This window comes from Chelonia mydas, chromosome 2, assembly GCF_015237465.2.
Source record: "Chelonia mydas isolate rCheMyd1 chromosome 2, rCheMyd1.pri.v2, whole genome shotgun sequence".
NCBI lineage: Eukaryota > Metazoa > Chordata > Testudines > Cheloniidae > Chelonia > Chelonia mydas.
The window spans coordinates 229,718,132-229,730,754 of NC_057850.1; the positions used below are offsets into that span (position 1 = coordinate 229,718,132).

The window sequence follows — 12,623 nt, forward strand, 5'->3', positions numbered from 1 at the left end:
GGCTTTCAGTCTGCAGTCTGAAATTCATTTTCCTGATATTAACTTGTGCAGCTCTAAACTGTGTCCTTCATGCCCATGCATGAGTGTGTCCAGTGGCACAGAACAGCATCAGCCCCAGAACAGCTCAGGCTTTATGCCACAGAAAGCTGGTATATATGCCAGGGGTGGAAAGGCTGCAGTGGTGAAAGTCAGCTGCAAACTTCCCTTTGCCACATGATTCAGAGGCATCCAAGGCAGCCCAAAAAAGTGGCAGCATTAGGTGGGGACGGTGTCTTGTTAGTGTGGACAAAGAAATGTGCTGACTCAGAACATCTCTGCTACAGCCTTCACAAACTGGACCCCCAGACAGACTTAATACTAGCTACCCTCCCACAGGGGGACTCCTCCACCAGGCAGTTACTTTCACAGATGCATAGAGCTTAGAATTGCCTTCCTGTGCCAGCTTTGGAGAAAAGGCCTAGCATCTGTCAGAGCATAAGAAATGGCAGCATCAGAGCCATCAGCATGAGCATGAGACTGTTCAGGGGAAATTCCCACGTGAGATTCTGAAATCATATTCTGTGTAGTCTCCTCTCCGTAGCCCAACACACTATGCCAGGAGGATCAGTCAGTAGCCATGACCTGGGGTGCACTCAGCTGCTACCATTCAGTCACTCGTCAAGGGGGCTACTAACAGACAGGCGACAATTCCCCTCCTCCCTCTGCTTATCACATGCTGCACCCCACTCTAACAACGCCATAGTACTACATGAAAAGAGAGAGAACATGGCATGCAAATGATGACTAACGAAAGAGAAATGACCATTTATTTCAAAAACGGCAAGATGTGGTTTGCAGTTATTTATTTTATTAAAATGGTTACATATGTTGAAACAAAAAAGAGCAATACTAATAATGTTTGTTTTTCCTACATCATAAATAATTATTGAGTCTCCATTAGCTGTTGGCTCAGCATTGATCATGATCCTTGTTATTTAAAAAAACCCACACACACATACAACCTATTAGCATTTATGTTTTTAGAAAACATTTAAGCAGCAACAGAAAAAAATAAATTAAAGAAAATTGTAACAAGAAATGATGCAAGTATTTGTTAATTGTAAAACCTACTTGATATGTTTTTTTCAGGCTATTCTTTGTGCTTTGATCGTTTAAAAAAAGACAAACACATGTTTCTAAAATGGCTTGTCGTCTCCAGTTTATCCCAGAGAAGTCACTGAAAGTACTTTTCATTTTTAACAATATGACAAATATTGTTGTCATTTACTCAAATAAAAACACTGAGAATATATCTAACAGAATAGTTTGACAAGACAATCAATTTATTGTCACAAAATATTTAATACCAGAATAACTTATAATAGTATGAACAAGAGTGAAGTATTTACTTTCTGTTCTTAGTTACAAACTCACATTATTATGACAAAAATCCAGTAAGTCAGGTATCAAAAATTATTGTCATGGAATTCTAAATACATAATGATGCAAGTCAATAAGAGGTATACTTCAACTGTTCATACAGTCATGACATATGTTTCCTGCTTGGCACTTTATGTCAATGCAAATCAGCAATTTAGAAAACAAAGTAAAAATATATATGTACAAAATATTTCCATATCAATCATTTTCACTGTACCCTAAATAAACCCAACATAATAGTATGTTACATCGGGAAGGGTCCTAGGAGTCACAAAAAGGATATTTGCTATATATCTTGACTATTTTAGTGCAACTGGAACAGACTATGCTTGTAGGGTAGTTTCATTATTGGCCCAATCCTGCTTCCACTGAAGTATATGGGAGTTTTGCTGTCAATGTCAACATTCCAGGACCAAAGGGCGAGCAATAACAACTGATAGGTTACCCACAGGAAAAAATATCCAAACCCTGGGAACAATCAGCTCTTTTCCAGTTTTCTGTAACTGATTCAGTACAAATTATATTTGGCTTCACCATTGTTTATTCAAGCACTGGTTAGGATATTGTTGTACGATTCAAGAAAACCTTGTACACCAAACACAAATTTCTGCTTTTACATTGATTATATCACTCAATAGCAGTCAAGTTTAGAGACTTAAAATGTTATTTTTAACGCATGATTTAGCATTGACTTTAAACCCTCCTAAAATACATGCTGATATTTTTCAATGTTTCATGTCCCAGATGTTTTTAATTTGCGTTTTAACTTGGAGTATATATAGTTTTGATTATGTCTTTTTTTCCATTGAAATGTGAATTGTCAATCAACTGTCCTTATTTGATACAGTATGTACAAAATAAAAGCATTTGGACATATTAAAGTAATAAGAGTTTCCATTGTGGAAAGTTATTGAGCTCCAGTACAAATAACAAACTGTACTATAGGTTTAGTTTGGTACCAGAAGAGATTGGTTTTGTTTATGTATATAACTACTTCAATAAGTCAATAGCAAAGCTTTAGAAAGATGAAATCCAAATTGACTGTACAGATGGTCTTGCTGCAACCTTCCCCACTATAAATCTCTAATGATCACAATGTCTGTGTGTACGTGTGCATTCAGATTAATTTGAATGACTGAAATATTCTTAAACCTGTATGTTTTCTACAGTATTGCACTTTTCAAAGGAGTTATTTTGGTATTTTAACACACTGCAGATACAGGTAAGAAACATGCACAACAACCTCATTGTCACTTTGACAAAGCAGACTATACAATTTTTAATAATACTGTGGATTTAAAAAAAAACAAAACATTTTCATTAAGATTTGCCAGTCATCAATTTGTATAAGTCAAATACACAAAAATTCTCTCAAGGGCTTCCAGCAATAATGTGTTCAGCCCTAGACTGCTCAGGCTCACTTGAAATAATATACAAAGATTAAGGTTAATGGCATTGTCATTTTGAGGCATAACTGTGTTGTATTATGCCCACGTTATAGCTTATTTTTTGAAAGCAAGGCACTTATTGTTATAGCAATGCAGACATTTTATGCGCACTTTGATTAACATAAAATAAGTTAATATTTTGATAAAAATGGACTTTATTTTATAATTTACATGCCTTTTATAGAAGCAATTGAACATTTTATTTAATACAATGAAAAAGTCTGGGTCTGAGAGTGCATTTTAATTTTTTAACTGACCATAATGTTAAAAGGATCTATTTTCAATATTTGCTTCATAGCTGTGGATCGGATTTTACTGAAAACCAATGCTGTGAGGAATGTCCATTTGACCAAACAAGTAACAATTTCTCAAAACTGCTGAACTAATGGCACTTTAACAGTCTTTATTTCTGATATATGTGATGACTTTTGAATGATGCAGCTGGTAGTTCCCTGCAGTTTATCCTTTCCTTGGGCAAGGTTTGTTAGGGCCATCGCTGCATTGATCTCCTTCCAGTATGTTTCGTCTTTGCTTGGTCCTTTTCTGTTAGCTGCGCTAGATTCAAGCAACAACAAACATTTACATGTACAGATTACATTTCTACCATGACATGTGACCAGGGTACATATTGCACAGAAAAATTCAAATGGCAAAGACAGCCCCTCACTCACCTTTCACACTTGTTGGGTCCATTTTCCAAAGTTTCTAAAAGCAGAGAGAAAATCCTATTATTGTCCATTTTGCGTACAGTATTTCCCAAAACATACCCCCAAACCCAGCATTAAATTGGCTCTGGTGGAAATAAGACTACTTCTGAAATGGAGATTAGTCTTTGATTAAATTAGTTGTATAGATATCCAATGGGAGAGGCTGAAATACCGTGGACCAGATTCACTCAAGGGTCTTGGCCAGGAGGAACTAGCATAGACCCTGAGCAAGGCACCAGGTGACAAAAAGTCCACTTTGAGAAGCTACGGCCAGGTAAAGACACAGGGGTATCATAACCAGCAAGGCCCCCAAAGTAGGTAGCATTAATGGGGAGGGATCTGCTCTCTAGGGATGAATTCCTCCTGGAGCACAGCGTACCAGGCTTGGGTGGTAGATGTAGTTCTCCCAGCTTCAAAAAGGTGACTCTGGCCCTGGAAGCTTACTAAAGGTTCTGGTGAGATGAAGCTAGATGTTAAAAAAAATAATCCCGAGGACATCAGGGATGATAAGAAACATGAAAAAGCAGAACCACAGTCCTGTACGAATCTAAAGGTAAATTTTCTTCAAAACAAAATTTCCACTGACAAGACAGTATGTGGTTTTAAATGTGACCCTGACCCAGTTTGTAACTAAACCACAAACAGGGATTTAGAAAGGACACATATTTACATAAATAACAAACACACATGATCAGTAGCCTTTAGTGATTTTGTTGTATCACAGGCATTTTCTCCTTCGCCCCATCCAGGCGATTCTTTTCAGAAAATTCTGTGAGGGGAGGGGAAAGTTGCATCAGCATATAGAACATTATATGTGATTATGCTCTATCCTGCAGTTTCCAGGGTGCACCAAGTGGCGCATATAGCCCCATGAAACATCTGCCAGGCAAACCAAGCTTTGGGGGGCAACTTGCCCCATAGCAAATGACACCCTTGCCCACTCAAGAATGACAATTGTTCATTCAAGGAAGTTCTCTACAGTAACAGACAGAAGTGGATTTCCAATTAGGCACAATAGGCACATGCCTAACGGTGCTGGCATCCCCAGTCTGTGTCTGGATTCCAGAGAAGACATACTTGAGAATCAGGCTGATCACTGGTTGCCAGCTACCACGATAATGCCAAGGATGATCTTTTCTTTTAATAGAGCTTCCATCTGAAGGGATCCCAAAACACTTTACAAACTTTACGAGGTAATTGTGCAAACTATATATAAAGAATCACTTCATCCGCCACTGGAATGCAGCCACTTCTGTCATGAAACCCAGCATATGTTTATCAGCACAACACAGCACATAGCTATATTCTATACCAGTTCAGGGTGGGAAGTAAAGAATATGATATCTAGCTGACATTGCAGGAGAAAAGTAAGCTGGCAGGAAATAATTAAACGAGTTAGAATTTGGCTAGTTTGCCAAACTTTAACAAATACCCTCTCCTCTTCCAAAGTGCCATGAATTTCATAAATCTTCCCAAGTGGTCAGGGACCTGAATTTTCTATGTCTTTCCAAGATGAAATGTACAAAAGCACAGTGCCCACTAGCAGTATTTTAGGATATTGCTTCAGTACTGGTCTCAGCAGGGAAAATGTGCGATCTGTACTGAGAGAAGGAGTCACAGAGAGAAGAAACATTTGATTTGGTGGGATGTACTGAATCATCCCAGTATAACAAAAGGCCATCTTCTTAACCCTGTACCTCCCTGTATATTCTTTTCTTCTGATTCATTTATTTTCTTTCATTTTAAGAGGATAGGATGGGGGTGAATATGCCCCACCTTGTAAAAAACCCTGTGTGGGTAGGTGTACAAATAGAAATGGAAAAAATAATGAATGTCACTGCCATAAGAACACACACTCACTCAAGCATCTGTGAGACTTTTACTTTAGGAAAACATTCCTGTGAACAAAAAAATTGCTTGTACAAACATTTGAGGAACATGGCCATGAATGGTGATCAGTATTCCAATTCCACTGTTGATTTCAATGAGTATTTGCAAATCTTTTTTAGGAGTGTTCATCTAGATATAAATGAAAGTGACTTGCCCAAGGTCATATCAAACCAGTACCACAGCCAAAAAATAGACTCTAAGGGCTTGTCTACATGAGAAGTTTAAATTCCACTAATTTGAGCTAGAATACACTCAAATAACTTGCATATATACAACGCAATTCTAGTCCTCACTCACCGACACTTACCATTACATAATGCTATTGTTTTAAATAAAAAATAACTCTTTAACTCAGTCAGGTTTTGTTTTAAAAAACAAATAGATGTACTTAAAATGTTTGTCTCTAAAATTGCACTGTAACAGAAATATCATTGATTATTTTGCAAAGTTCTTGCTAACGATTGATAAAAGAGAAAGATTGTATAATGAACTCCGAAAACCTTTAATTTCCAGGGTTGTGGCCCTTTTTGCTGCCAAAATTCCTTTGCTTCTACTCCAAGTTTCTACTGCACTTCTTGTCTTGCACTTCTATAGTAGCCAAGAATCTCAAAGCACTTTACAAAAAGTATTAATTAAGCCTCACAACAACCCATTGAGGTTGGTAGGCACTGTTTCCATTTTATAGATAGGGACAATGCAGCACCGAAAGGCTAATGACCGCGTTCAGCCAGGTGATAAGTGCCTTTACCTCCCCCTGATGTCAAGCGGAATTGAGGGTCTCTAGGATTGCTCAGCACCTTGGAAGATCAAGTCTTTAAAATGACTGGACCAAATTCACAAAGCAAAGCTACATTTTGCTTGTTGTTCACCTCTCGTAATTTGTCCTGCTCCGTCTCTCTGAGTATTGGGCATAATGTCTTTTGACATTCTATGTATCTGAATACCAACTAATCAGAATATTTTAACTGGCAAAGGGAACACATTGGTGAAAACAACTTCTGAATGTAAAAAAATACCCACAGGCCGCTGTATTTCTGAACAACAAAGGAGATGGGGATCTTGAATGCTGAAAGCCAGAATATACAATGTATTCCTGAAAATGGTGCTGTTTCCTAAGACAGATCCTTTTCAGTCGCAATGGTAAAAATGGCATGACACTGGCACTGAATACTGTCCTTGACAATGGTATTTGCAAGGACTGAATTAATAATGCTAAACATACGAAATCCCATTGACCATACCGAGGTGAGCACTTGGTCATCAGCAATGTACAGAATGAGCATTTTAAACTTGACCTATAACTACTATAAAATAGACTTGAACTGCAGATCCCAAATTTGACCAGTACTTTATTCAGGAGAGCAGGGATACCCCAGATTTACCCTATTTAGTAGCCATGAGCCTAGGAGCTATCTTAATTTGCATAAAGTAGACCTGATTGCAGACATCTTTCTCTAGAGGCCTGGCTCTCCTTTTGGTTCCATCAAGATGGAGCAATACACACTGGGAGCTTTAGCCTCAATGAGCCAAGCTTCTTTACTAAAAATTAATAAAGGCTGCATTGTAGAGGTCTCTAGTCCACATTTGGCTTTGGTATTGTATTTTGGTTACCAACCCTGTTTAGCTTGATAAAGGAACAAGCCAATATCATGTCATGCACTATGTACAGTACTACCAAATTATAGGACCTCCATAGCACTTTACATATGAAAAGCACTGTATAAACAACTATGTCTTGAAGAAGAACTCCAAAGTTCGTCTCTCTCACCAGCAGAAGTTGGTCCCATAAAAGACATTACCTCACCTACCAGGTCTCTCTAATATCCTGGGACCAACACGGCTATAACAACACTGCATATAGAAAAGGAGTACTTGTGGCACCTTAGAGACTAACCAATTTATTTGAGCATAAACTTTCATGAGCTACAGCTCACTTCATCGGATGCATACTGTGGAAAATACAGAAAATGTTTTTATACACACAGACCATGAAAAAATGGGTGTTTATCACTACAAAAGGTTTTCTCTCTCCCCACCCCACTCTCCTGCTGGTAATAGCTTATGTAAAGTGATCACTCTCCTTACAATGTGTATGATAATCAAGGTGGGCCATTTCCAGCACAAATCCAAGTTTTCTCCCCTCCCCCCCCCCCCCAACCCCACTCTCCTGTTGGTAAAAGCTTATCTAAAGTGATCACTCTCCTTACAATGTGTATGATAATCAAGGTGGGCCATTTCCAGCACAAATCCAGATTTTTTTGTGATAAACACTCATTTTTTCATGGTCTGTGTGTATAAAAACATCTTCTGTATTTTCCACAGTATGCATCCGATGAAGTGAGCTGTAGCTCACGAAAGCTTATGCTCAAATAAATTGGTTAGTCTCTAAGGTGCCACAAGTACTCCTTTTCTTTTTGTGAATACAGACTAACACGGCTGTTACTCCGAAACACTGCATATGTAAGGATAAATATATAGCAATAAATACTATATGATAGGTACCTGCAGTCATTATCAACTGCAAAGCACTGTCTACTGAATTCCAAATATCACATTTTCTAAATGTCCTCTAGTTTCAGCTGCATTCAATATTCTTCTTCTGTGTCCTACTGAAAAGGTACTGGGTTAAGTATCAGAGGGTGATGCACTTCAGTGAGGGGAGGAGTGATTTCTGTGTACACTTTGGAAAATACTTTAGGGTCCTTGGGGTGAAAGACAATTAAACAGCAACAGTCAGAAATGCCTTTTTATTATGTGTTTGTACTGTGTCTAGTACAGGGGACGCTGGCCTACAAGTACCACAACATAAATAATAAATAATTATGAATGTTGTTGTTGTTATTGTACTAGTACCTTCCTTTCTGCTGTTCCTTTCTGCTCCCAATTACACAAGCACTCAAGAGGGTTAGATTTTATTGACCAGGAATGCTTCATTCAGTTCCCACCATGCACCCAAAGAGACCAGCTAGGCTGAATATTTGTTCCCTTTTGTTTATAGCAGGAAGTACCAATAAATCTCCTACCAATGGGATCCTATATACCTTTCCATTAATAGAAGTGTTCAGTATAGAGTAAGCATTAAAACTATAGCATTCAGTGCCAAGATTATAGTTACTGGACAATAATAGCTCTGTAATGCAGTATGGTATTTTTCAGGAGTCACATAATTATCATTATTAATACATCACACATATAGTATATTTTGTTTTTCATATTCAAAGTTCTGTAAAAGTATTAACTCATTAATAATCCTGACAACACACTCGTGAGGTAACTGTTATTATCTTCATTAGAACAGATGGGGAAAATGAGACGCAATGTACTGAAGGTGACACTATTCACTCGAAACTCGTCAACTGCAAAAGAAAAGTTAAAAGTCATATATTTTCGTTACTATGCCTGCCCTGAGCCCTCCTGCCAGTTTTAGTACTTTCATCAGCACAGTTGCCTATTTTAAAAATATTTTTTCTCTCCCTTGCTACTGCATGAAAGACCCACACAAACTGAATAACAGACTGCACAAGAGAAACAGTGAAACTGGCTAGACAGAACAGGCTGTCACATGCACTAAGTCAAACTGAGGAAAGAGCAAGGTTTTTTTTCTCCAGTGTCTTTCCATTATATTTATCTTAGCTGTTACTTGTAACGATAACAGGCAAAACTTTTACAGACAGATATGTGGTTTTTGTAAGTTGACGGTGTCCCTTTACATGGCTTGTCCGATGCCCCAGAAGGAATTGGTGTAAAGCCAGGAGAGGAATACAGGGGCATTCCATGCAACTAGGACAGACCCCAGCAAACTAAGATCTCCTTATTTTGACATTCTTGCAGCAGTTTCAGTTATTTTAGAAACACACATAGGCCTGTCTAGTTATTTCAGTCTAGCCTCCAAATATGGAAAGAGGCTGGAATTTAAGAACAAAGCTTTCAATAATATAAATTACAGCTACAGCTTAGTCTTCATTTTGATCTGACAGTATTATTCTTACAGCACACACTTGTGCAATTATGAACAGCTTCACCAAAGTTCCCTCTAGTGAGCAGCTAATGAAAAAACGATCAATTATGCTGCGTCCTGCTTAAGGGACACACATCCCCCTTCCCTCCTATTTTATGAAATTTATAAAAGGATCATGCAGAATTGTAGTATTTGTGTACCAGACCCTGCTTTTTTGTTATCATTTAGAATATGCAGAGCAAATGGAGCTTACAATTCAAAGGGAAAGGGGTGTGTATGAGAGGGTAGAAGAGAGAAAAAGAGAAGGTTACAGATTATTTTATAGTGAAAACAAACCAACATGGAAATTAAGACACAGAAAGTCACTCTCATGTGACTGAAACATATTTAGAATGTATAGATTCCTTATGAATTTCACATTCTCTATTCCAGAAATTAAGGCAACTCTGATCAAAAGGGGCTCTTTGTCCCCAAATCATGAATACTGTAAAATATTTGCGGGGTTGATAAAAGGCCGTGTATAACTATCTTCATTTTAAAACTGACAACAGCACTTGACTGTTTCTCTTTCCTCCTCTTGTGCACTGTGTTTTGTTGGTTTGGGAGACCCTGGTTTCACATATGTTGACCAGCATTTTCAAAACAAGCTAAAGAAAGAAACAGAAGGAGGAAGAGGGATGAGGAATAATAGGAGTCAGTTGAATGAAAAATAAAGTTTACATGTGTATGTAAATTAGTGGTGATGTGATGTAATTCTCCAGGTTACTGACATATCTTGATTGTATAATGCTTTTCAAACCACAGTTTAAGGGTACATGACTTAAACAGCCGTGTGAGAAAGCAGAGGGGAAAGCTGGGTTAAGTGGAATTAATATTATTATATTAATTTACATCAATATAGCTCCTTTCCTCCCAGTAGATCCCAAAGTAGACCCATAAACCAATCAACATCACTAAAAATCCAGCCACCTCTGGAGGACGAAGGTAGCAAGCAATCAGCGTAGAGCATGCTACGCCACAGAAAGGAGAGACAATTGTAATCATGAACACTGGGCCATTCTCCTACTCTTACAAAGAGTGTCATTTATTATCCACGCAGAGCAGGTAGTACCTTCTGAAAGACCCGAACTCAGTAAACAGCAGTTCATCTAACTTGAGTGGAGGAAATGTGAGTTGACCCGCCTCTGTGCTCAATCTATGGAGACTAGGTGTTACTGTTCTGTTCCTTAAACCAACAAATATACTTCTTTCTGAAGGACAATTCTGTTCAGCTAATGGGCCATTCTATCAAACAGCTTTATAGAGCATTTATGATCATCTTCTGACCCCAGAAACTGGTGCAGAGTTCTTCAAAAAGCCTTTTCCCTTTGTGCTCCCCTGTTCCATGTCTCGCTGATCTACAGAAGCCCCATGACAGATAAATTATAGAGGGAGGAGGGTAGAATGGAAATCTCACTCTCAATCTGACTGTTGTATATAGCTTTTTTTTCTGCAGTGAAGAAAGTCCAACATCCTCTCCCCCCCCACAATTTCCCCATCATAAGCAACAGAACTGCTCAAGGCAGTTTACAGCCTCGAGAATCTGGCCTGTCTCCACCTGGAATCAAAATTAAATGTTTCTCCCATGGGGAATTTTCTATCTGCTTTGTGGACAGGGTTGATCAAATTTTGAACAGACTGGCTGCCGCTGACAGAGTTATTTGTGTCAGGTCAGGGGAGAAGCACTGGTTGACTTACTGCCAATTTGCACTGCCAGAGGTGTTGGGGAGTATCAGGCTATGACCTGTGAACTGGACCCACATCCATCATACTGGTATAATCTCCTGAGCACATACTGGGTTCACACTTGGCAGAAATTTGTCAATACCTTATTTTGTGGAGCTGGAGGAGGAAAGGTGCCAGAAACTCTCAAATGAATGACCTCTAGCCCCATGCTCAGAAGACCAATTCTTTAAATTGATGTTTTCACTGATGATTACCCTCTCTGTATGCTACAAAAGGTTACTGAGAAGGCTGTGATGAAGTAGCTCCAGCTACACCTTGCCTCGACCCCTTTCAGTCTGATTTTAGATCTGGCTACAGTACAGAGACTGAACTGGTCTTCCTGGCTAATAATCTCTTTCTGTCACTGGACAAAGATACAGGTACCTGTACTGTCCTTCTTAGATCTGTCAGCTGCTCTCAGATTTATCTTTGGAACCTGGCAGCGGGAAGAGAGTTGTATTTGAATGGCCCCATTACTGCTTTATGAAGAGATTTCAGAGGGTGGAATTGGGACATTTAAATATAGATTTGTATTTATTTATAGGGATTTTTTGCTGAGAGGAGTTGCTTATCTGCTCTGATGGTTCTCTCATATAGGTATCAAAATCTGTCACTCCCCCTCTTTTGATTCAAATGTATATGAGGTCACTGGAAGAGAGTGAGATAGTGTGGGCTGCAGTGCCAACAATATGCTGATGACACTGGGGATGGAGGTTATTGCATATAGGCCTTACCAGTTATTCCTATATTTGCCAACTCCAGACTGAATAACTGCAATGTTCTGTGCATGGGAATACCTCTGTAGACCACTTGAACTTCAGCTAGTGCAGAAGCATTTTATTTAGATGTTTTTTTCATATGGATCATATTATACCTATTCTCCACAGACTGCATAGGCTACTAGTTTGTTTCAGGGTGCAAACCCAGGTGTTGGTATTGATCGATTCTTTAAAGCCTTATATGGTTCAAGTCTTGCCTGTTTCAGAAATCACCCTTCTTTTGTGCACCCAACTGACAGCTGGGAACAGTGCTGCTCTGGATTATCATCCCTAGATTTGAATGGTTGGGACAAGGCATTCTCAGTGAAACCTTCACTTCTGGAATTTGCTTCTGGCTCTGGAACATCAGACCCAAGTGTGTTAACCTTCAGGGATTGGTACAAGGCCTATCTACTCACTCAAGTCACTGGAGACACAAGAGCTTGAAGTTTTCCTCTGTGGAGTTTATAACAAAGAATGGGAAGCGTTGATCTTGGTGGAGAGCTGTCAGCAAATGGAGGATTGTGTTACGTTCTTTTGGGGCCTGATCCAAAATTCACTGAAGTCAACGGGAATCTTTCTTCATTGACATCCCTAGGCTTTGGATCAGGCCCTTCCTTTGTAATTAATAATGGAAGGGCTCAGATATCTTGCTGATAGTCAGCAGTATAAATTTTAA

General features: G+C 38.8%; 1 protein-coding gene across 6 annotated transcripts in view; it reads right to left on the reverse strand.

Annotated features, from left to right (window-relative positions):
• Nucleotides 1-825: 825 nt before the first annotated feature.
• MKX (mohawk homeobox) overlaps nt 826-12,623 on the reverse strand; it is a 56,307-nt gene continuing 44,509 nt past the window's right edge. For 3 of the 6 annotated variants that reach the window (XM_027826704.3, XM_037890902.2, XM_043541379.1), the window contains 2 exons: nt 3,539-3,572; nt 826-3,422 (listed from right to left, as the gene is read on the reverse strand). In XM_027826704.3, coding sequence (XP_027682505.1) covers nt 3,236-3,422; nt 3,539-3,572 — 221 coding nt within the window. In that variant the 3' untranslated portion in view covers nt 826-3,235. Of the gene's footprint in view, nt 3,423-3,538; nt 3,573-9,928; nt 10,070-12,623 lie in introns of those variants that run through there. The other 3 variants (XM_037890903.2, XM_043541380.1, XM_043541381.1) reach the window with 2 other exon arrangements.